The sequence below is a fragment of the Argiope bruennichi genome, chromosome 4, assembly GCF_947563725.1.
Source record: "Argiope bruennichi chromosome 4, qqArgBrue1.1, whole genome shotgun sequence".
Taxonomy (NCBI): Eukaryota; Metazoa; Arthropoda; class Arachnida; order Araneae; family Araneidae; genus Argiope; species Argiope bruennichi.
Genome location: NC_079154.1, coordinates 130,739,782 through 130,765,385, shown reverse-complemented (window position 1 = coordinate 130,765,385; position 25,604 = coordinate 130,739,782). Strand labels below are relative to the sequence as shown.

The following is a 25,604-nucleotide window of genomic DNA, read 5'->3' as shown; positions in this document are numbered from 1 at the left end:
TTAAAATAAAAACAAAACTCAAATATCCGACAATAACATTATAATAAAAACAAGTCATAGAAAAAAATGTTTTTATTCCGAAGGCCTCTCGCTCTGAATTTTTGGGACGTCGCTTTCCTTTTTAGAGTAATCTCTTAATGGTGTTTATTTGTGAAATTTTTGAGACCTGGTGGTAAGATATCGGCTTCGGAACCGGAGAGGGGGGCTTCATGCTCAAAGACCAGATTCCACCGAAGAACCGCCCTGTAAGCGGGTCTGGTGCACGTTAAATCCGTCGGTTCCAAACGCCCTCCTACTGCTGTAATGTGGAAGCTTGGAGGAGGCAGCCAGCTCAGATGTCGTCTTCGCCATCTGATCGCAGTTTAAAATTATGCTGTCCATCCTAAAATAGCCCTAGTGTTATTTAATGTAAATAAATAAATAAAATATAAATAAACTATAGAAATTTTGGATTATTCTTTTATAGTGCTATTTGCTTTGTTGTAGTATTTTGAGACATTTAAAATTTCCTTTCAATTTAATATGATTCTGTTAAATATTTTCAGTAAGATTGATTACTGTCAATAAGGCATAAACTAATTTATTTATTTAATATGATAAATATGATATCGTCGATGAAAAGAATTTTAATGGAAGATAGAGAGGAAAACTTCACAAAAAATCTATCCGAATCATTTTTACCATTGCTGAAAAAACGTAATTTTTTGAAAACCTAATCGGACTCTGAATACCCAGTTGTATGGAAAGAAATCCTGATGCACCTATCAAATAGTGTGAGTTTCTTTTAAATAAGAATTTATCAAACAAACGATCTGAAATATACCATGGATATAAAAGTCTTATATACAAAAATATAAAGAAAAACTTTTGAAATCATACATGATAGACTACGTCTCAATTTTTAGACTAAGCGAGCTAAATTATAAACTTAATGTAAATCCTTACGAATTCTTTTAGACTGATGCATCACTATAATTTGTACTAAACCAGCCTGAGTGCCGACCTCCTGACCTAGGGGTAGCGCGTCTTCCCCATGATCTGGGCGTTCCGGGTTCGAGACCTGGTTCGGGCATGGTTTTTCTCCTCCTTGTGTTTTGTTTATGAGATGTGTGAATGAGCCCCTCTGTGAAAAGGGGTTGTGCAAGTGAGTGTGTGTGTGTCCTATCTTCATTTGAGCTAGAAATCAGACTTCTGCCCTCGGGTGCCCAAGGGTCTTTACCCTCAGAAGCTATTGCGCAAAAATTTGGTTTAAATAGTCACACGACCAAAAAAAAAAAAAAAAAACAGCTCGAGTGACTTTTTAAATGATGTATCCTTATGCTGTGTTGTACTTAAGCTATGTGCCATAGACAAGCCCACTGACGAAGTCGGCGATTTAAGCTGAGTTATTGCAATAGTTTCTGAGGATAATGGCCCCTCAGAGCCCGAGGGCAGAAGTCTGCCTTCTAGTTCATATGAAGATGACACTTAGACACTCTCTTGCGCAACCCCTTTTTACAGGTGGCTCTTTCACGCACCTCACAGACAGAGCACAGGTAAAGAGCAACTACGCCCGAACCAGGACTCGAACACTGGACGTCCAGTTCACGGGGAGGACGCACTACCCCTAGGCCAGGACCCGGCACGTTTCGCGTTATAATTTATACTAAACCAACCAGAATGGTCTTTTAAACTGATGTATCATAATTTGTACTAAACGTGCCAGAGTGAGTATTTGATCTTGATAACACCTTCAATAGAGGTGTTATCCTGCTTCTCTTAGGGGTTGATTTTGAATTACATTCAAAGAGATGTGAACGATGAACGTTTTGATTAATTACTGTTGCCTGTTCCTTTAAAGATCTTAGTGACAAGCTTCATAATCGCAATATTGTAAACAAACGGTCTCAATTTAATTTCGTAAAATAAATGTGTACACCAAAACTTGATTAGAAAAGAATTCCTTAAGATATAATATTATACATAGAAAAATGTTGATGGATTTTTTTTATCACTTACGATTTTTATTTTTTTATTAATTATTTTTCTGCATACTTTTCAAGTTTTTCGTTCCTGTTCACACTATGATTACTTTCTAAACTCTTCTCTTGTATGTAGATCGAGTGCAATATATTTTGCGGGCTCATCCAGTTTCTCATTAAAAATAAAATCAGTCAAAAATGATATTATATTTTATAGTATGAGTACAGCCGTAAAATAAACACCTCACCGTATATTCGTAAGCCTCAGTAAAGCTCATTTTTAGTGTCTCACATTCCTCCAAAGCTGAAATGATCACCACGACTCTGGCTATTTGGTTTCGGGAAGGTATTTATATATTTTGTCTTGCGATAACACCAACTTCTTTCATGTTCTCGCTGGTTCGTTCTGAAAATTCTGTCTGGAAGTGTGAACTAACTTAACGGGAGAGTGAGTACCTGGGATACTTGGTTGAAGATCTTATGTATGCTCGCTAAATATAAAAGAATAAGCATGCCAAGTTAAGGCTGACTTTTACCATGCCCTGGTTATTTTTAACAGCCTCACACTGCTGAGCAAAGTTTGTAAGAGAAAGTCTGTAGAGACAATGATAAAACCAGCTGGAATTTTTTTTCCACATATTTTTTGGTAATGGTGTAATTTCTTGTTCCATGCATAAAATAATGGATATTGGATAAGGCCTTGAATATCTGATATGGCATTTGTGAACAAGAGTTATGAAATATAGATGTTTGGATTAAACCTAGTATGCATTAATAAACAGATGCATGAACATTCAATATATATTTTTATGCCTTCTTTTCTAACCGGTTAAAAGCAAAATTTAACTAAAAACTAAATTTTCGCCTGCAGTCACAAGATCACATACCAAATTTCATTTATTAAGTCATTGCGTCAGTCAATCATTCTGTATTGTCACACTAAATGACTGACCGACAGATGGCTATCCCCTCTACGGAGTTTTTTCAAAATTTGATTCGCATCTATATTTTAGATACTAGAATGTAGTGCTAGTATATTGTGTTTATTTACTTAGTTCTATACTTTTTATAGTTATCATTTTCACCTGTTACCGGTTGGATAAATAGACTGTAAAGCCCCGTTCCGATGGCCTTTTACCTTTACAGATATGGTCGTAAATATGCCATCTGACCCATTGTATGACCACCCCCGCCTGTGGATGTCGATCTGGAGCTTCCCGTAAATTCTGAGTAAAATGAAGAGACACAGATGAAGAGAGGGGAAACAAGTGAAAATGTGCCTGTCTAAAGAAGAGCACGGGTCATCGGAATGGGGCATAAGATCTCGTATGAACAGATTTCATTGAAAATTTGATATAAATTTAATACAAATATGACATCAATGGTTCAATCTACAATGGTTGGGTGAAATAATGGAATGCCGCAGTGCGTTATGGCGTGAAATGATGAAATGACTGGTTTCTTTCTGAAGTTACCTCAATTTTTCAGTCTGACTCCATATTACATCATACATTCATGCTTTAAACAGGGAGATGGAAACATGGCTGTTCAATGGCAATTTCAACTTCAAAATCGAAGGATTACATATTGAACAAATGTATGTTAAATATACAGAATGATCAAAAATGAAATGACATGGTTTGTCACCACTCCACTGACTTTGCATAGAATGATCGTGCATGATCGGATCGATGCCAAAACTCCTTTTCCATCACCGTGGCTTTTCGGTCTGGCCAACATTAATCATCAGTTATGCATTCTTGTTTTAAGCAGAGAGATGTAAACATGGCGGTTCAGTTGCAATTTTAACTTCAAGATCGAAGGATTACATATTGAACAAATGTATGTTAAATATACAGAATGATCAAAAATGAAATGACATGGTTTGTCACCACTCCACTGACTTTGCATAGAATGATCGTGCATGACCGGTTCGATGCCAAAACTCCTTTTCCATCACCGTGGCTTTTCGGTCTGGCCAACATTAATCATCAGTTATGCATTCTTGTTTTAAGCAGAGAGATGTAAACATAGCGGTTCAGTTGCAATTTCAACTTCAAGATCGAAGGACTACATATTGAACAAATGTATGATAAATATACAAAATGGTCAAAAATGAATCGTTAATGACCGGTTCGATGCCAAAACTCCTTTTCCATCACCGTGGCTTTTCAGTTTGGCCAACATTAGTTATATATTCTTGGTCTACGCTGAGAGATAGAAACACGGTGGTTTAATGCAAATTTAAACTTCAAGTGGAAGGGCCACATATTGAGCAAATGTTTGTTAGGTATATAAAGTGAACATGCTGTTGTAATGCATAGCTCCTCTCATCTGGCAGAAGCTCAGATCTGGAATAAAACATACCACTTTGAAGCTGCTAAAGAAGGCAAAAATAACAAGTCGAAACCAATTTTCATTCGCAAATTTTACTCCTAATAACATTACTGTACTCGCAGCAAATTATTTTATCCGCCATCACTTACTTTTGGAAACATAATGAGTCTTATTCGAATTAACCGATTCCATAATTTGATTTCCGGGTATTCTAAAGCAATATAATTTGCCCTTTCACATGCCCTGGCTAATTATATTTCCTCCTTGTCATTTCATTACTATGAATGCCAGTTTATCATCCTTAAAGTATTGAAGGGAAATATTAACTGATCGCTAAAAGGCCTTGCAATGCAAAATCGACATCAGTGACTTTCTTCTTGAGAAAAAAGGCCACCCCCTTGTCTGGAATCGTAATCCTTCGTTTCTGCTTTAGAAAAGAGAGAGGGAAGGATCAAGGGAGTGATCTAATCCTTAATAGCAAAAGATCTGTTTGGAGAGGCTCTGATTAGAAAGATAATTGCCATAATTCGACACGCACCGCAGAATTCTGGAATAAGCGTTAATGGTGCGATATTTATACAGGAATAATTGCGGAATGCGCCTAATTACGCAGGTGGAGATGACAGAGGGTTAATAGGAGGAAATTAACACCTTTTCCCGCCCCAAGGACATTAATGGGAACCGCGCACGATGCTTTCTCCGCAATCTGCAAGACTGTCTCCCGATTACATGCGTTTTTAAATTACACAATTATTGTTATTCTTATCTGGTTATTACATTTGCTGAAACGGAAATGCAGGTTTAGTGCTTCTTAACACGAGGAAATAGTTGTTAGGATGTAAAATGGCACCATTTGTTGAATTCCCCTTTGATTTAAATGCTCTTGTTTTGATAGATAAACAGTGTTTTAAATAACTGAAAGAATTGTGTTTAGCATTATATCTCATTGCTTCAAATCTGTTATGGCTAAATAATTATCTATTTAAAGCCAAATAACTATTTTATTTAAATACCTTTGTTAGAAAGGTTATAAAGTTATGGTTTTACTGAAACGCTATCTCAACTTCCGGGAAAAAAAGTGGATAGATTGAAACTTCCAATTAAGATGCTGCTATAGTTAATTATTTCAATATTTTTTAGAAGATATTCAAGTTGCAAAAATCCTTTCTACTTCTGGAAATATATTTTTAAAATTCTTAAATTTTATTCATAAATACATATTTTTTTTTCTTTTTCATAAGCAACATTCTGCTCATTAGCAGTTTCCTGAGGTATGTAGAGGCAATAATGAAACCTGCATGTTTCTGTGTCTTGGCTTAAGCAAATTGATCAAATTTCTTGAAATATTTGAATTAAATAATTTTAAACTCTTCAGTTTCTCTTTAAAAAAATATTTTATTGAAATCTTTAAAATATTGTTGGCAAAGATTTATAATTATTTATTATTGCTAAATATTAAATATAGGGTGATTAAAGTTAAACTGATGGTGCTTAGAAGTTGTTAATTACCATTCTAACGAACAGACCCAATAAGTATGTGCTGTGTAAATCATGAGAGTAAAGTTTGTATAAAAAGAAAGTAGTCTGAAATTTTATCAACAGATGTTATTTCGCGATAAAAAAATACCTATTGTGGAACTAGTCATTCACCCCCAATGAACAAGAAAGAATGAACATTGATAGTGAAAGTTTTTTTTATGAGAATGGGAGAAATGCTTTGGCGGAATCCATGTTTATTGGTGGATAAAAAGGAGAGGAAACATGTCCGTACGTCCTTGAAGTCATGATTCGTCCCTCAGAATGTCGCACTGGGAATAGAACGATGCACAACTGATTGTGGAGAGAGCTGCAATTTCAATGGCTGAAGCATCTCCAAGCATCAGAAAGTTCTCGAAATACAGTGTAAACGCTCACTCTACAACACGATATTCCTTGGTAAATAGTGTTCATGGTTTTACAAAAAAAGAAAAAAAAAGTTTTACTTTTTATTTACAAGATTCACGTTGAGCTACAATTGATTACCCTGCGTGTTTCGACTTTGCCTTGCTTTTCTGATGAACATGTAAGTGTATTAGTACTGAGCATCTCATATTTTATGTACAGAGAAGGCAAATTTTCCACTTGCGTTATGAGCACACAAAACTGTTGCATATGGGACCCCTCATGTGATGCAACAACAGTCGCTACTTCCCCATATGTCACTTCATAATGTGAATTCATGAGGAATTTCGTTTCTTGGAATAAGACACCGTGGTGAACAGTTTATGTGTACACTCGCAAATGAACGGTATAACAGACTTCTAGAGGAGCGTATCGTCCCGACGTTTCGACAAAGAGGCCGTTTTATCACCACAGCGTTCATGCAACGTGAAGCGTTCTCATATGGCAAAACGTGTGAAGAATGCGATTCCCTGATGAACGCCTCGCCTCTAGTACTTTGCCATACGACTGGCCAGCAAGATCACCAGGTTAAGTTCTTATAACTTTCAGTTATGAGATTTTTTCGTGATAAGATTGCGTTTTTCAAGGACGTGTAACTAATGGAGCGGGATTTAAAAGCGGGATCTTTAATCGTGTGGTCCTCATTCATAATGATATCTTACTTGCATATCATTATGAGGTGCAAGGTGATTCGCTTTCAACATACTCTTGACCGACAATGTATGCGCATAGAGCACACAAGTGTGTAAATGAATAAAATATTGTCATCTTTTGCTTACTGTTGACCGACAAGTTATGCAAATAGAGCACATAAGTGCGTAATGAAGCTCTGAGACGCATAGTATAACATTTTAAGGCTTCACTAGTAGGTTATTTTATATCCAATTTAACTTTCTTTTCTATTTTTAATTATTGCATTTCTTAACACCGAATAAGGATTTTACAACACTAACAAGATGATTAGTGCTGTTTTTACACACTACACCCTGAATTTTTCATTTATTTGTATTATTAACGCCATAATCAGACTCCATGTTTACTAACTACACAAAACGTAATAATGAAGATTATTTATAAAAAGAAGAAAGAGTAAATAACAGATATTAAAAAGAAGAAAGAGCAAAATATTTTGCTAGTTTCATTTCTTTTCCAGGGGTGCTTGCTACAAGCAGAATGAGTTCATTGATAAACGCATATCGAATGGGGGGAACACATTCAGAATCGGAGAAATGAATTTAAAAATTCAACACTTAACCTGGCTTTATCACATTATATAATTTTATATTTAAACTAGGGGCCTTTGGCGACCCGTTTGTCCGCCTACATTATTAGGTTTTTAGGTTATTAATTATTAATATGGGATGTGTTTCTTTAAAAAAATATTTCGCCATGTAATTTAATGCGACTAAAACACATGAAATCAATTAAAATAGTTTACTGCAAATTGCAAAGAGACATTATATGAAATAAAAGTGGAAGTGAAAATCCTAATACTGATTAAACGATTGACAAAAGCATGTGGTTGAATAGTTTGATGGAGAGTTTGAACTGCATCATAGCATTAAAAAACATTGTTTTAGATAATGTATCAAATTGAATTAAAATATTATTAAAGATAATGAAAAAAATGAACGAAAATGATTTTTTAGTCTTCAGATAATACAAAAATCATTTTTATAAGATATTTTTTTTGGAAGATATGAGTATAAGTTTCCGTTAGCAAGTTATAATGATTACAGCTAGACTTAAGATTAACAAGTCTTAAATTCGTATGATGTTTTGCTTATATTTGAATGATGTCATTCGATAATCTATACTTATAATAAAGCTCAATGTGTGTGTGTGTGTGTGTTGGCGCTCTACAGGCCAGACCGTTTGACATACAGCTACCAAATTTGGTACATGTATACCTTGGAGATTGGGAATGTGCACCTGGGGTTTCTTTTTTCGAATTTTTAATTAGAATTTTAATTATTAATTAAAAACTAACTTTCCCGCCAAAAAAATCTTTCATTTTCCCCACCGCCAACTTTTCCGCCAAAAAAATCTTCCATTATCCACAGCGCCAAACGAGAAAGGCTTCAGTTTTTTTTCTCCCAACAGTAATGAGGCTAGGGTTAAAATTTTTCGGCGGATTATTTCAATCGGTTCTGTTTATTTTCTTAATGTTTGAAGCATTTAAAATTAAACATTGTTAATGAATCAATCTTTCAGATTCATTCTGAAGTACTTTTGAATTAAAATAAAAAAGAATAAAGGAAATTAAAAATTTCTAATCCGCATAGCGTTACCCCAACTGGCGTAGAAAAAATCACGTATTTGCGTTACGTAACCGGCGAAGAAAATTCACGCATGAGCATTCTGTTCTGATTGTTGCCATGACAACGTTATCAATGGATGATTTAAATTATTTTTGGGTTAGTTGCATGCTTTTGTAAGTAAATTGTATTTATGTTAGTTATATATATTTTGTATATGCTTATAGTTTTAAGTACATCGTTTTTTAAGTAGTTTTTTTAAAACCTGTTTTCAACCGTTTATTTTAAACGATTCGTTTTATTTTCTTAGTGTTTGATGCATTTAAATTTAAACATTGTTAATTAATCGATCTGCTCATAATGAATTTAAGAAAATTTTGTTGACCAACTCTTGAGATATTGCATAAATTAAAAAAGATATTCTTTAGTGCCCATAAAGTTTAAACGCTGAGTGACTTTATTTTCAGTAATCAGATTATAAAAAAATGCTTTGTTTCAATAAAAATTATTATTATACTAGCCGCCTTTGGCGACCAGCCGGTTCGCCAATCTTAATGCTTGTTAAAATTTTAATAATTAAATATTTTATGTAATTCCTACTTTAATAGCTTCTTCATCAAATATTTTAAAGCTTCAAATTTTGATAGTCATGTAATTCACTCATAATAATATAAAGTCCTTCAGCCATAACATAATATGTATCTCTTTAATTTTCTGTTAGTTCCGGTAGAATTTATGCTTAAAATTAAAATGGAAATGACTGAACTGCAATTAATATAATAATATTTTTTACTGAAACAAAGAATTTTTTTTAATAATATGATTACTGATAATAGAGTCACTGAGCGTTTAAACTTTATGGGCACTAAAGAATATCTTTCTTAAGTTATGTAATATCTCAAGAATTTGTCAACAAAATTTTCTCAGATTCATCATGAACAGATCGATTCATTAACAATGTTTAATTTTAAATGCATCAAACTTTAAGAAAATAAAAAATAATCGTTTAAAATAATCGGCCTAAAACAGGTTTAAAAAAACTACTTAAAAAACGATGTACTTAAAACTATAAGCATATACAAAAAAAATATATAACTAACATAAATACAATTTAATTACAAAAGCATGCAACTAACCTAAAAATAATTTAAATAATTGAAAACAGGTTAAAAAAAATCTACTTAAAAAACGACGTACTTAAAACTATAAGCATATACAAAAAATATATAACTAACATAAATACAATTTACTTACAAAAGCATGCAACTAACCTAAAAATAATTTAAATCATCCCTTGGTAACGGTTGTCATGGCAACAATCAGAATGCGCATGCATGAATTTTCTTCGCCAGCTCCGGTAACGCAAATGCGTGAATTTTTCTACGCCAGTTGGGGTAACGCTATGCAGATTATACATTTTTTATTTCCTTTATTCTGTGTTATTTTAATTCAAAAGTACTTCAGAATGAATCTGAAACATGGATTAATTAACAATGTTTAATTTTAAATGCATAAAACATTAAGAAAATAAACAGAATCGTTTGAAATAATCCGCCGAAAAATGTTAACCCTAGCCTCATTGCTGTTGGGAGAAAAAAAAAAATTGAAGCCTTACTTATTTGGCGGTGGTGAAAATGGAAGATTTTTTTGGCGGGAAAGTTAGTTTTTAATTAATAATTAAAATTCTAATTAAAATTTCAAAAAAAGTGACCCCAGGTGCACATTCCCGACCTCTAAGGTATACATGTACCAAATTTGATAGCTGTATGTCAAATGACCTGGCCTGTAGAGCGCCAACACACACACAAACACACACACACACACACATTGAGCTTTATTATAAGTACTAGCCGCCTTTGGCGACCAGCTGGTTCGCCAATCTTAATGTTCGTTAAAATTTTAATAATTAAATATTTTATGCAATTCCAACTTTAATAGATTCTTCAGGAAAATATTTTAAAACTTCAAATTTTGATAGTCATATAATTCATTCATAATATTATAAAGGCCTTCAGTCATAACGTGATATGTATCTCTCTCATTTTCTGTTACCCCTCGTAGAATTTATGCTTTAAATTAAAGTGTTAATGATTAATCTGCAATTAATATAATAATATTTTTTACTGAAACAAAGCATTTTTTTTAATAATATGATTACTGATAATAGAGTCACTGAGCGTTTAAACTTTATGGGCACTAAAGAATATCTTTCTTAATTTATGTAATATCTCAAGAATTTGTCAACAAAATTTCTCAGATTCATCATGAACAGATCGATTAATTAACAATGTTTAATTTTAAATGCATCAAACACTAAGAAAATAAAATGAATCTTTTAAAATAATCGGTCTAAAACAGGTTTAAAAAAAGTACTTAAAAAATGATGGACTTAAAACTATAAGCATATACAAAAAAATATATAACTAACATAAATACAATTTAATTACAAAAGCATGCAACTAACCTAAAAATAATTTAAATCATTGAAAACAGGTTAAAAAATTCTACTTAAAAAACGGTGTACTTAAAACTATAAGCATATACAAAAAATATATAACTAACATAAATACAATTTACTTACAAAAGCATGCAACTAACCTAAAAATAATTTAAATCATACGTTGATAGTGGTTGTCATGACAACAATCAGAACAATGCGCATGCGTGAAGTTTCTTCGCCAGCTCCGGTAACGCAAATGCGTGAATTTTTCTACGCCAGTTGGGGTAACGCTATGCAGATTATACATTTTTAATTTCCTTTATTCTGTGTTATTTTAATTCAAAAGTACTTCAGAATGAATCTGAAACATGGATTAATTAACAATGTTTAATTTTAAATGCATGAAACATTAAGAAAATAAACAGAATCGTTTGAAATAATCCGCCGAAAAATATTAACCCTAGCCTCATTACTGTTGGGAGAAAAAGCCTTACTCATTTGGAGGTGGGGGAAACGGAAGATTATTTTGGCGGAAAAGTTGGCGGTGGGGAAAATGAAAGATTTTTTTGGCGGGAAAGTTAGTTTTTAATTAATAATTAAAATTCTAATTAAAATTTCAAAAAAAGGGACCCCAGGTGCACATTCCCGACCTCTAAGGTATACATGTACCAAATTTGATAGCTGTATGTCAAATGACCTGGGCTGTAGAGCGCCAACACACACACACACACACACATTGAGCTTTATTATAAGTATAGATAGATTAATTGAAGATAAATTCTTTCTACTTTAATTTAAAGCATAAATTCTACCGTTTTCAACCGTTTATTTTAAACGATTCGTTTTATTTTCTTAGTGTTTGATGCATTTAAATTTAAACATTGTTAATTAATCGATCTGCTCATAATGAATCTAAGAAAATTTTGTTGACCAACTCTTGAGATATTACATAAATTTAAAAAGATATTCTTTAGTGCCCATAAAGTTTAAACGCTGAGTGACTCTATTTTCAGTAATCAGATTATAAAAAAATGCTTTGTTTCAGTAAAAAATATTATTATATTAATTGAAGATAAATTCTTTCCATTTTAATTTAAAGCATAAATTCTACGGGTGCTAACAGAAAATGAGGGAGATACATATTACGTTATGACTGAAGGCCTTTATGATATTATGAATGAATTATATGATAATCAAAATTTGAAGTTTTAAAATATTTTGATGAAGAAGCTATTAAAGTAGAAATTGCATAAAATATTTAATTATTAAAATTTTAACGAACATTAAGATTGGCGAACCGGCTGGTCGCCAAAGGCGGCTAGTTAGTAATAAACTCGATTTCTGTGTCACGTACGTTTGCGTTTTATATATATAGATGTTTTATGACTGGTAAGAAATATACAGTATTTTTTACGATTATTGATTTGTAATTTTAAGACAACTTTGAAACTGAGTTACCTGCTTCTCATTTAATTCGCCATTCTCCTGAATTCTAAAATTAAAAAGTATATATATATTTTTTAAATTTATATTTTGATCTCATTTGAAGATTAGCCAATTTTATATTTGCAAGAGGAATTTCGTTGAATAATAATTGTTATCCGAAAATGCCTGCCGAATTTTATGGTGTTTTCTTGTGCCATGCTAAAATTAAATCATCACCTGCAAAGGAACGACGTTGTCCATATTTTTATTTCTTCTAAATAGTATTCAGTTAAAGTAGGAGGTACAGCTAAGGAAATGCGATTCTGCTACCAATCGAAATAACAATTTAAATTGCCGGACAGAAAGAAGAATGAAAGCAAATCAAAGGCCATGAGCGATTTCAAATGGAATAAAAGATCTTTCCATTGTGGCAGCCTTTTCCATTCAAACTTAAAATAGCTTCTATTTCCTCTCGAGTGCAATCTAGGACCCTCCATCAAGATTACAATATATTCATGATACTTTTTTGTCGTGGGGAAGAATCTATTTTCTGCTGTTGTTGGAATTAGTAGTTCCTCTGTAAAGGGAACATTTTATTTTAGATTTTTTTTCCTTTAAAGAAATGGGGAATTTTCGATATTAGTGAAATGTTTTTGGTTCTAATTTTTGTCTCTATTCTTATAAAAATGGATGCCATAGTAAAAGAATTTTTAATCGATGATCGTAAAATTACTTTTGGGGCGTATTTTTAAAGGAAAAGGTTTTATAATGCCATCTGTTTTTTTTTCATCGTGTATTCTATTTCTGAAAATTGGAAATTGAAGAAGTGGCAATAATTCTATTTTTAGAGAAAAATTTCACGGTTTTTGCATAAATGTTGACATTTAGAAGGATTATTTAAAACTTTTAATCTAAATACACCAATTTTTAAAATTTCTATATAAACTTTGTCCGCAATTGGTCTGTACATATTCTTTTTAACATATTTCTATAAACTGAAAGTTTTACTAAATCTATATGAATATAAATTAAAAGATTTTTTTTTTAATTTCGAAAATTATTTGCTTTAATTAATGATATACATTCTGTTGCAAGGAAAATAAACTTTTCCGATTGTTTTTCGAGTTTTTTTCCTTAGATTCCATATTAGCATAGTTTCAAATATGAACTATAAAAACAAATTAAGCTGAATACAGTACAATACATTGAGCACAATAATTGATTAAAGTAAATAAGTCACATATATATATGTGTGTGTGTGATAATTTACGTTCAGTTATTGTAAGAAATTAGCCTGTTTCTTTCACTTAGTGTTTAAAAGAAAAAAATAAAGTTTTAATATGTCTGTCTATCTGGGAACTAAATTGCTAAAATTTGCTGTAAGGAAATAAGACCAAATCCATTAGGTTTCTATCAAATTTTGAACTGAATTCATCTATGGAAAGTATCCGTCTGGCTGCTCAAATAGTGAAGTCCATTACTGTAAAACGCAAAAAGCTAGTTAGATGAAATTTGGTACATAGGCCTAGCATCTAAAATATAAATATAAATTCGTATTACATTTTAATTCCAATCCAACAAACGCTTGACCATTTGTCGGTATGTATTTTCGCATGCATGTAAACGCAATGATTTAAGTCTATGAGATTCTGTATATTATCTGTGACTACAACTGTAGTTTTGTATCAAATTTTGGTGTCAATTGGTTAGCAGAAAGACGCCCAAAATATATATTATCGGGATAGATTCATTAAAATTACTGTATCTATCTATGTATGCTATATATATCTGTATCTGTAAGATCTATGTTTGGTAACCATCATTCGCCAACTCGTTTAAAGGGATTGCAAAAAGGGCCCGTGTCGAAGTATGGTTTGAGAAAGATGATTGTGAAATTTGAAGAGACTGGAGACATGGTTGTGCTGCCAGGAAGAGGGCTTAAACCGTTGCGAATGAAACTGTCAAAGAAGTCTCATTGATGTGGTTAAAAGAACCTCCAGTTTCAGCTATTCTTCGGAAAGCGCTCGATCAGTGTCACGGGGGTTGGCGAATCCATGGTTGAAAATACTAAAAATTCTCCAATTCATTTTAAAATAGTATTCGTATAAAATCCAAGTGATGCAAATGTTGAAACCAAACATGCTATGAATTTGCTCGCCGAATTTTGGCGAGAATAGAAGTTGATAACACGTGGTCTTGGCAAATTCTAGAGTCAAATGAGGTGCGTTTTTTAGATGGAGCTATGAATAATCAAAACTTCCCCATTTGGGTGCTTTATCTTCAAATGGCCTGCATCAATAGCCACGGCACCCCAACAACTGATTACGTGACTGCATGATGTGGATTTACTGCTGAATTTACTCTCGGACAGTTTTCCTTTGAAATTCTCATTCCTCAATGTCTTAAAACATGCTAAGTCACCAGTTGATGTACAGTGAACTCCTTCAGCAGCAAGCCACTCCTGCTTTACAGGACTAGTGATGTTTGAAGACTACTGTTTTCATGCAAGATGGAGCAATTCCCGACATTCGGCTCCAAGTCAAAGAGCTGCTTCGTGCTAAGTTTCTGAAAATTGTGTAATATCCAGAGCCGAGCCTTCTTTCCCACCAGACTTAAATCCTTGTGATTTCTGGTTATGGGGATTATTAAAAGACTGTGTTTATGGAGAAGGAATTATTTTTATACCTGAGTTCGAAGAAAGTGTTAAGTGCCATGTTGCTGTCTCTCAAGGGTTTTTTTCGCACTACCACTGAAAACAATATAATGCATTTTCAACACGTAATTGATGTCAGTGGAGCACACGCTGAGTGCATTCTGTTATTGAATACATTTTAATGATTCTGACCGAGTTTTTTGTCTTTCTTTAGGCCCCACAATTCTCCTTGGTGGTAAAAAGTTGAACTATTTTTATTGCAGAAGTATTTTCTCCATGGTCCATAAACGTATGTACCAAGTTTCATCAGAATCTAATCGGTAGAACAGATTTTAGAGCGGTTTGAATAGGGTTACTTTAATTACAAGTACCCTGTATAAAGCTTAAAGATGTAGCTAGTTGGGTATTGAAAAAAAAAGAATGGAAAAGCCAAGCATGTATGAATAAAAATAATGTAAATCTTTAACATATTTTTACATCATCCGAACATTACCTGAATTATAACTTTACTTATCCAAATATAAGTATAGTTAAATATATTATATTTAAGAAATAATCATCACAGCTTACTACAAAATATTTCTCAAAAAGAAAATCTTTAAATTCTGGAAGCAAACTGTTGCATTCTCAAATGCGCCCCATCTTGTTGAAAAGTAAACAGCTACATTTATTACTCCAAGCTGAATAAATAAAAGCAAACGAGAGCTGCGAAAATTTCACCATTCCTAAATAAAAACTGTCGGCATCTTCTCCTATTATTTTGAGGAGAAGGGAGAGGGATTAACGAGTGGATTGCGTGTCTTACCACAGGTGTCTGTCACGATCCTCAACCTGGTGATAGACAAACTGTTATCGGATAGTCTTATGAATCGATGTGTAACAACACCACGATGCGTCTTTTAAACGTATAATAAAGATACGATATATTTTAGATCTTCAATTCTTTCAGGACAATGATTTCAGCCTCTAAGGATAGTTTAGAATTATTGGTGAAGTATTTACAAGACGAAATTATTCCATTCTGAAAGAATGATGTTAATGAGTTTCATTCCAGGTTGAACGAGACGAGGAAGAATGTATTGGACAGCATAAAATTCAACCCATGCATCCATCAACAGAACAAACAATGTATGCATGACATTTTTTAGGAAGCTGTGAGAAGTGTACTAACGAAAGACGGAAAGATAATTTTGAGAACTTCTAAATTTATATTCTAATATGTTATAATGAAATATTTCAACTGATGGTTTCCTGTTCACAGTTCTGTAGCCGAAACGCCTCGAAATATGATGAATTTGTTTCCCGATTTAATAATTTGCTAATTTCAGAGAAAATGTTTATGATTCTATTTCAAAGCAAATGAGTTCAAAGATTTGTATCAATACTACAGATCAATATGAACATTTCGCAATTTTAAGTCTTCATTAAAAAAATTGAAACATTGGAATGAAACCTCATGTGAATTCATATACTCCTATATTATATATTTACCTAACAACAATATTTTTACCTAAGAAGGTAAATTACGCAACAATATTCTTGTATCCAAGATGTAGATACAAAACTACAATCAGTGGTTGAAGAAAACATTCAATCTTTACTAGGGAAGAAAGCTTTATTTATCTTTTTTATCAATTCTAAGTCCATATGCTATAATTAAAGAAACTACCGACTTTAAATGCAGATTTCTTTTCCTGCTTTAAGCTTAAAGTTTCAACAGAGTGCATCTTTACATTTTGAAGTTTAAAAAAAAGCAATTTGAGCTATTATGCTTCGGTGTGGTCTGAAGTTTATCCTGTATCAAAATTTATGCTGAACTGAAAAAGGAATAAATTTGTCATGGTCCGAGGATGGATAATTATCATTTTGAACAACCTAAATTTTTCTGAAGATTCTGTTCAACTTAACAAGAGATTCTTTACATTTTATTATAATGCATATGGTGTCAGAACTGTAATAAAATATTTTATTTAGTTATGTGTCTTAAACTATAAATTCCGTTATGTAACTAACACTTGGCTCAATAATTTATTCGACATTTAACTTATCGTAAAGTCCATGATCTAACAATTAATTCCATTAACGTGATGTTGCTCTCTAAAAATGTTTTCTGCATTGTGAACATTTCTGCATTGCATCCAAGTCAGGCTTGGTTTTCATTTCTTCTAATTGCTCCTTTCCTTGTTTAAGTCATCAATCTAATCATATTTTTTCTTCATATATGTCTTTTACTCATCTTTTTTTAAAATTTACAATATTCATAGTTTTAAATCCCAAGAAAATATTTAGAGTATGGTATTTTTCTAAAAACATTATTGTCCTGGAAGAGTCAATACCATTCATGTAGGGTATGGCCACTGTGATCTGTAGACAGATCTCAGATTTGTGACCGGAGAGCTCGAAAACCAAATCAACCGAAGTAATGTTGAATAAGTACAAGAAACGTTGTACCACATATACATGTACGTTGTGTAAGTTAAATAAATACACAAAATAAAATCCTTTGAGTCTAAAGGCTTTACAGGTAATGTGGTGTGGAGCCGTATGCCGATATGAGCATTGTTCAAAATAACGCCTCAAGCATCCCTCGCTATGGACAGGTATTAATAAAATTAAATCGTTTAATCTTACCGACTCGAATTCAGAATGTTTTTATACTACATGCAGGCAATTTTTTTCTTAATAAACTTTTTAATAAATGTTCTAAGGAAAGTCTTGATACTTTCAGTATGAATTTTAATATTTGCAAGTGTTTGTCTAAAGCGCCAGAGCTTTCATCAAATAAATCTAAATGCAGTCGCGCCATTCTAAATCTATTATGTGGTTCAGTGGTTTTAATTATCGATGCCCTAACATCTAAAATCTATTTTCTAACTCTCAAGAAACAAAGATATCACTAAACACAGATTGATATTTATTGACGAACACGAAAACCTACACGAACACAAAGATATTCACCGTTACATCTCTACATAGACATTACAAATCCGAATCGCTAAGCATGAAAAAAAAAAAAAAAAAACGTATCAAAGTTCTATAAAAATTGCTCATGCAGGTTTCGGGGAACCACTCAGGAAAGGAAAAAAGACGTCTCCAAGACGGAACAACAAAGATGAATGTTTTCACCTTTGAAATTCAAAAATGATTAATTGTTTTTTTTATTTAATGATGATGATATTGCTCTAAGATATGTAAATATTTTTGTGATTGCTCATTTTGTGATTCATTGTTCTTCATATTGTATATTTTTTTATTTATGTTCTATTGATATCATGTACGATTTTAACAATTTTTCTTTAGTACAAATTTCTCAAATTATTAAATAAAAGATATTTCAACTTAAAATGTATATTTTAACTATATTTAATTACTAAAATAAAAATTAGTCGCTATATATCAGTAATAATCAAAAAAATTAGAAAAACAATTGAAAAATTAAAAGTTGAATTGGATAATTGGAAAAATTCATTGTTCTGATAAAACTTAAAAAATGAAAATTGATAAATGAAAAGAAAAATTGTGTGAAAACAAAATTAAGATAATTGTAAAGCCTATGCTTTGAATTTTAAAGTAGTGTAAAGTCGGTATTTGCACTAATAGGCTTCGAAGTTCTTAAAGAAAAACATTGACTATTTTATTGTTAAAATCTAATTAATTATTTGAAAAACTTTCTGAATGGGTATTTTCCACCCAAGAAGAAATTCTACCCAACTGATAATTTGTAGAGCTACTCGAATGATTTTTTTTCTTCATGCATAGCGTAATAAGCTGTCGGACCAAAATCATTAAGAAATACATGGTATAGCTCTATTGAATTACTACCAAGTCTTATATAATATGCAACTGAGTTTAATGCATATTTTTTGTTGCAGTGAAACCAAAGCCTCCTGATTTGTACGTGGATGGATCTTTAGTACAGAATGCCACCACCTTAGGGCCCTATACTGAAGGGTCCACATTTATACTAGACTGTCGATCTTCAGGTGGTCGTCCTCCACCCCTTATCACCCTGTGGAATGGAACGCGGACTCTGGCAGCCAAAAGTCACGTGCAAACTACGGAGGATGGTGCCAGTGACGTGATAGTAACCGCTAGATTCGTACTCTCCAGATGGGATTTAGAGTCCAGGCTCGAGTGTCGAGTGCAAAGTAACGCCACGCCGGCCCCCATGATCAAATGGATCAAGTTGGATATACACGGTGAGTCAAGAATCAGTAGTAGCTGCTTAAAAATGAATGAATACTTAATTATAATGTTGTTGCCTATCCTCAAAAGATCTGACATATGTCAGATCAACTCCAGCTGATTGTTGCCCGCCAAAAAAATATATAATAATAAGGGGATCGGATGTTAAGTCTCTCTTAAAAAGTCCAATGCAGTCCAGAATGTGATCCGTTGAAACCGGCTGATGACAGCATTTTTTACAAGTGGGATGGATTTTTTTCTACCACTTCCGAAGGAAAGACACTTGAAATGGCCACTTTTTAGTGTAACCAGAGCAGTCTGGGAGCCACAGTCACATTTGATTACCAGCAGAGTACCAAGGGATGCTCCTGTGTACCATTGGTGCATAGATGGAATATGCCATATTAAATAGAGTTTAGATTTTTCATTTGAGTATAGTTCTTAATAAGTAAGCGCAGTAGTCAACAAAACCATAAGGAGGAGAAAGTGAACAGCTTCTGTTGGTCAAAAAGACTGTAGCATTCTGGACAATGTCCAAGGATAGAAATCTGTCGTTACTCTTTTGCCTGCAGGTCTGAGTATAATGGAAATGGCCTTCATTACTTGGGTGATCCAATTATGAGATTACTCTTCCGACGTACTTCGCCCTTTCCACTCTATCACCGGTTAAGAGCACACTTTGAGGCGGCCTGCAGGGCTTGAGGGGGTATTTATAATTATTTTTTTAATGTTTATTTTGATTTTTAAAATAGAAAAATAATTTTCTAACAAAAGTTTCAAAGAAAAATCGAATACATGAAGTGGAATTAAAAGATTTAAATAAATTGCCCTCGTAATCATATTTATATTGTATCTTAAATTGTATATAAATAATATTTGAGACATATTTTCTTATGATGTTCATTGTGACTTTATAGCCTTCCCCTAGCGTTTGCTGCGTCTCAAGCTTTTATAATTTTTTTTTCTACAACCAGATTTTTCTCATTTCCATTTTAATACACTACACCTTTAAAAAATTATACTTATCATTTTCTAGCTTGTTTTTTTTTCTAAGGATAATTGTTGTATTTTAAAATAAAAACATAGCAATTATCCGGGAATCCTTTTCTCTGATGCTAGAATACTTTACGCTAACCTTAGTACCAACTCAGTCTTCATTTAGAAATATAAGCTTATATCCTAATTCTAAAATTTCATTGTGAAAATTTTTTTTACTTATATAGATTTTTAAGAACGAATATTCTAATTTTACAATCTATATATTTCATATTTTACTAAAACTGTACCCCGATAATGTATCCCAAGAAATTAAAAAAAGCCTTTATTTCTTAAAATGTTGCACCCAGACATACACTTCTGATGACAGAATTTCTTTAAATAATATGGAATATTTAGGAATACCCTTCGGTTTGTTTGAAAGTGAGTAATAAAAGTAAATTTAATAATTTAATTAATAATTTTAAAAAAAATAATTTTTATTCTGGCAGTATAGTGTAAAAATTTGAATTAATAAAATAATTTTCTTATATGTTGCTTGTATACGTAAAGTTTCACGCTTCTATCTATAAACAATAAAATGCGATCTTATTGATTTAGACTATTTTTCATACCTCCTACTTGTATTTGAAAAAGCTTTCGTTGTGCACTTTTAGATTAATACATACATTGGTATACATGGTATACATTGTATGGTACACAATAGGTATACATTGTATTCACAATTCAATTGCATATCATACTAGGTTTTCAAAACTGAAGAATAAAAAGATAACCATCAACTTTTGAGCTCTTATTAAATTTTGAAAAATGGCTGAGTAATACTTTGATTAAAATGCTGACAAAATGTTCTCAAAATGGACATCTTCGATATTTATACATATATATTTTATTCTTCTAACAATACTTGTATATATGAGTAGTTACATTACGATTTCATGCATCTTGAATCGTCAGCATTTAGAAATGTTCTTCGTTACTGAAATAGGTTATTTTTGAAAAAAAAGTTTAATATTATGTAAACACATAACAAATGCGAGCAAAGAATTTTATTTTCTTATTCGAAATTGAGCTATTTCCCTGAAATGAGACAGTATAAAGATGTGATTCATTTTTTAATATTAACCTTCACAAAATTCAAAGTATTTTTATGCAATTACCCACCTTATTTAACGAAGCATTTTAAGTAGACATATAGGTACAATACTATTTTATGAAAAAAAAATTATTTTCCCACCTAATTAGGAACATCCAATATATTTTAGTTATAATATTCCTATTTTTTATATATTTATAATTTCCCCATAAAAATGTTAATCTTTATATTTTTATGATTTTTTAAAAATTTTTATTAAATTTCTTCATTAAAAATATGAATATAGAAAGAAAAAGTAAAATCATGAAATTCTGGCAGATACATTCTAAGCAACCAGGAATTTAAATTTGTTATATTGTAACCAATGAACCAGGTGTCAGGTTCCTAAACGTGATGTGTATAAGCTCTTGTGCAAGGACGAAAATTTTTTGCTCCTATATTTGTATGGCAATAAGTGGCAATATAGATAAAATTTTGACGAAACACACATGTAAAAGTGTTCATTTATAATAAAAAAGATAATTGTAAATAAAAGCAAATATTAAACTCATTCTTTTATAGACGGCAACAAAAAAACATCCAACTCGAATATTGAGAAAAAATTTGAGAAAAGTCTCGAAGAATACCAAAGTCTTAGTAGATTAAAATACAAATCAATCCTAATGCAAAATGCTTAAATTCTTGTATTAAAACTATGCTTGCTTTGGTGTACATTTGAGATATATTTCAATGCGGTTTTAATATAAAATATTATCTTATGAAAGAAAATTTTCTGATATTAGCTATAGAATTAGACATTATAGATTTGATAATTACAAAATTATAAAAATAAAGATGCAATATAAAAAATGCGTGTAATGATAGGTTTACGAGTTGAAGAATAGAAATAAAATTTGAAAAATATGAAAAATTATTTATTTGATAGAATACCTTCTTATAAGACTTTTTTATTTAATTTTATGAAATGTATTAAATTAAATAAAAAGTTTGTATATATGGGACTTATAATTAATTTGTAACTCATTAAAAGTTCAATATAATACTATACAAAATATTTACAATATTATGGGTTCTCAACGACAATCCACTTTGATACTAGTAAAAAAACCTTATTCATAAATTTATTGATTCATTTAATTCTGTTTTATTACCTACCCGTGGTAAAAGCCATGTGTTACTGTGTTTGAAAAAAGTATTTTATCGAAATACCATTTCAGAGTAAATTATATCGAGTACCATTTAAGAATCAATTATAGAGACTTAAAAGTTAATAATTGTAAAAACTTAAAGAAAATAGTTAAAAAGTAAAAACTACTTTTTATTTCAATAACAGAATAATAGTGTGAAAAATAATTTTATGAAATATAAAAAAAAGTTCTGTTATCTCTTAATAATGTGAGAATCTTACAATCATTCTAGAAATTTCTTTCCATTGAGCCATAGCTCTATTGTTCTTAAACGTAAGAAAGAACAATGGTGCAACTAATAAGAAAACTGTTGGAAAAATGTCATGATAGCACTTATCTTTTTTAAAATGAGTAGATTTTTTTTTCATAGTTTGCATTTCTTGAGAGTTACACAGATTTGTATAGGTTTATTTTGGTATATTAAGAAACCAAAACAATTTAAGGGAAAATAATTTCCAATTATATAAAAATTGAAAGTCAACTCAAACAACAATTAAGTAAATCGTTATCACCCACGAATTCAAGAGGGCAATAATGATTCTTGTTGAAGTGCCCAAATAAAAACACCTGAATTGGCTGTTAGAAAAATGGCTGTTACCTCTTGAAGATAGAAACTAAGAATATGGTTGATTTTCTTAACTATCAAGATTTTTAAAGCTGCAAGTGGGCTGTTTTATTGCAGTTTTATTACAGTATTTATAGCAGTCATTATGCTGAATATAATCATGATGATTTGATCCCAAAAAACATAAAGATTACTCTTAAAAAGAATGTTTTTGCCATAGCAATTCTTTCTAGTAAGAATTTGAAAAGGTTCACAATTATATCGATATTATTTGCAAAAATCAAAAGTTGTAATTTTTTTACGTGAAGAAAAAGCCAATCTAAAACAAATTCTTTTGAATTGTAATTAATGATAGCTCAAAGGAGATTAAAAGAAACTTGTAATATGTGTATTATGTATTTATTTCTCAAATGTGTTTCATTTTAAATACGCTTTGACCAGTTTAAAATCACTTCCTAATTTTAGCATCATTGGCTATTCGTGAACTAAACCTAATCTATTTAAATTTTGAAATATTATGAGTAGATTTTTTTTTAGCAATGAAACCCTTTTTTTCTATTGGTCATTTGCTTGTGGCATTATCAGCAAAACAGATGCAAAAATTAGTTTAGAACCAAAATATGAGCAAAATAGAGTTTGTACGACAATATCATGGCGGCAAAAACAAGTGAATTGGGAACTCGTAAAGTGAAGAGAGTGGTAAAGCAATTCAAAGGATTTTTGTCATCTTTCAAAATGCATGTCAGTTAAATTATGCCTGGAATATTTAAAATACAGACCCAAGAAGTTTAAGTGTAATTTGTGTTTGATGAAAATATAAATTGAAAAGCCACTTTCTACTAACTAAACGTTTCAAATTTGTATACTTTTTGAATGATATTCCAAATTGAAATCTGAAACATAAAATGACTCCTTTTAACCAAGTTTTTAGATTGTAAAAGTTCCTATAATATACGGTCCTCAGTTTTTCCTTAAATACATGTAAGTAAACACAATACCTGATATTTTAAGATAAAAATGATAATTCCTAAAAAATTCAAAATTCAGAAAATGATCATTCGAAATTACAGAAAAATTATTTTTATAACAAATATGCAATGCAAATTAGAGCTATAAGCTAAATGCTATTTATTTTTGAGATCCCCCCGTCAGAAAAGAAAACAAAACAAAACCAGTGTAGGCATAAAGGAAAATAAAAGTTTTAATTTTTTTTTTTTACTTATTATATGTTTACGAACTAGCACATTAGGATGCGAAAAGCTGTTTTTTAAGCATCAAACCCTATTTACCAGTATGTTAATTAAAAAATTTGAAATCGTTCTAATACAGGAAGAGAAAGAAGAGAGAAAATAATTAAAAAGGACAAAATCTGGAGTGTACACAATTGATAAAGAGATCGTCGCCTTCACACTTTAATTTAATGGAAACAAGAGATGCCAAATTTTGATTCCAACAGCAATTATAGTACCTAATTTACGTTGTACAAACATTTTTCTTTCCGATTCTCAGACCGCAGCGTAGGAACCTTTTTTTTTTTTACTCGCCCAGTTCTATTTTCTTCTTTCCTTTTAAACGAAGCTTGAACCAAAATGTTTCTTCAATGAACAGTTAACTTTTATCTAGTTAAATATATGGTTAAATCGAATGAAGAAAAATTAGAAAAAGGTAAGATAAAAACGAAGAAGGTTTTAATGTTATCTCGAGCGGAATTTCGAAAAATTCCTTTTTCTTAATGCCTCACAAGTGCTATGAGGAGAGAGAAAAAAGTTTTGTGAAAAATAAAAAAAGAAACCCTTCGTAGCAGACAAAGACAATGATAAATGAGTAAGTATGAAAACGATAGAGGGAAAAAAAATCCCTTCTCCTTCACAAGGCTTGCGGTTGAGGAAGACTAATTAAAGGATGCTAATGACTAAGGCTTTACGCTGCTTTGGTTCTCAAAATTCCGGAGCCAGGTTTCCGAATTTTCATTAAGAATTGGGTTTGACTAATGTTAGTTAACGCGGTTTGCTCCCCAATATCCAGCAAAAATTTCTTAACGCCTTTCGAGGCGAGGTTATTACAGATTTTTTTCTCTTTTACTTTTTCCAACATTTTCAGAATTTTTTTTGCAACCATCATTTTTTAGCGCCTTAGAAACTAAGCGAAAACCTTAAAATATTAAGATAAATGGAACACTTTGGAATGATGTAAATTCTGAGGGCAATTTATTCTTTTATTATGCCTTCTTTTAATTATTATTTTTCTTCTTCTTCTTTGCGCACCGTCGTAGGAAATTTATTCAAATAATTTTAAGTTGGTTAGAGGTATAAGTTGTGTTTCATTAATGAATTTGCAGTTAATAAATAGCGAAAAAATATGAAGAGGAGAAAGCGCAAGGACACTCGATTTTTTTTTCCTTTTCTTTTTTCTTTTTTCGGCTTGTTGTTCTGAAAATTTTCAAGGGCCTTTTGAAGAAATTAAAGGAAATGCAAATAAGATTCTGAATATTTTAAAGCTTTTTTTTTATCCTGTCGTTCTAGAGAATATTGAAGAATTACTTATCTGCAAAATACATTCT

The 25,604-nt window shown here is 31.4% G+C and overlaps 1 protein-coding gene across 1 annotated transcript in view; it reads left to right on the top strand.

Moving 5' to 3' along the window:
- The window catches only part of LOC129967019 (hemicentin-1-like), a 500,464-nt gene that overhangs the window by 241,695 nt on the left and 233,165 nt on the right, over positions 1–25,604 (top strand). The window contains exon 3 of the mRNA XM_056081650.1: positions 18,888–19,214. Within this exon, the coding sequence (XP_055937625.1) occupies positions 18,888–19,214 (327 nt within the window). The remainder of the gene's footprint in view (positions 1–18,887; positions 19,215–25,604) is intronic.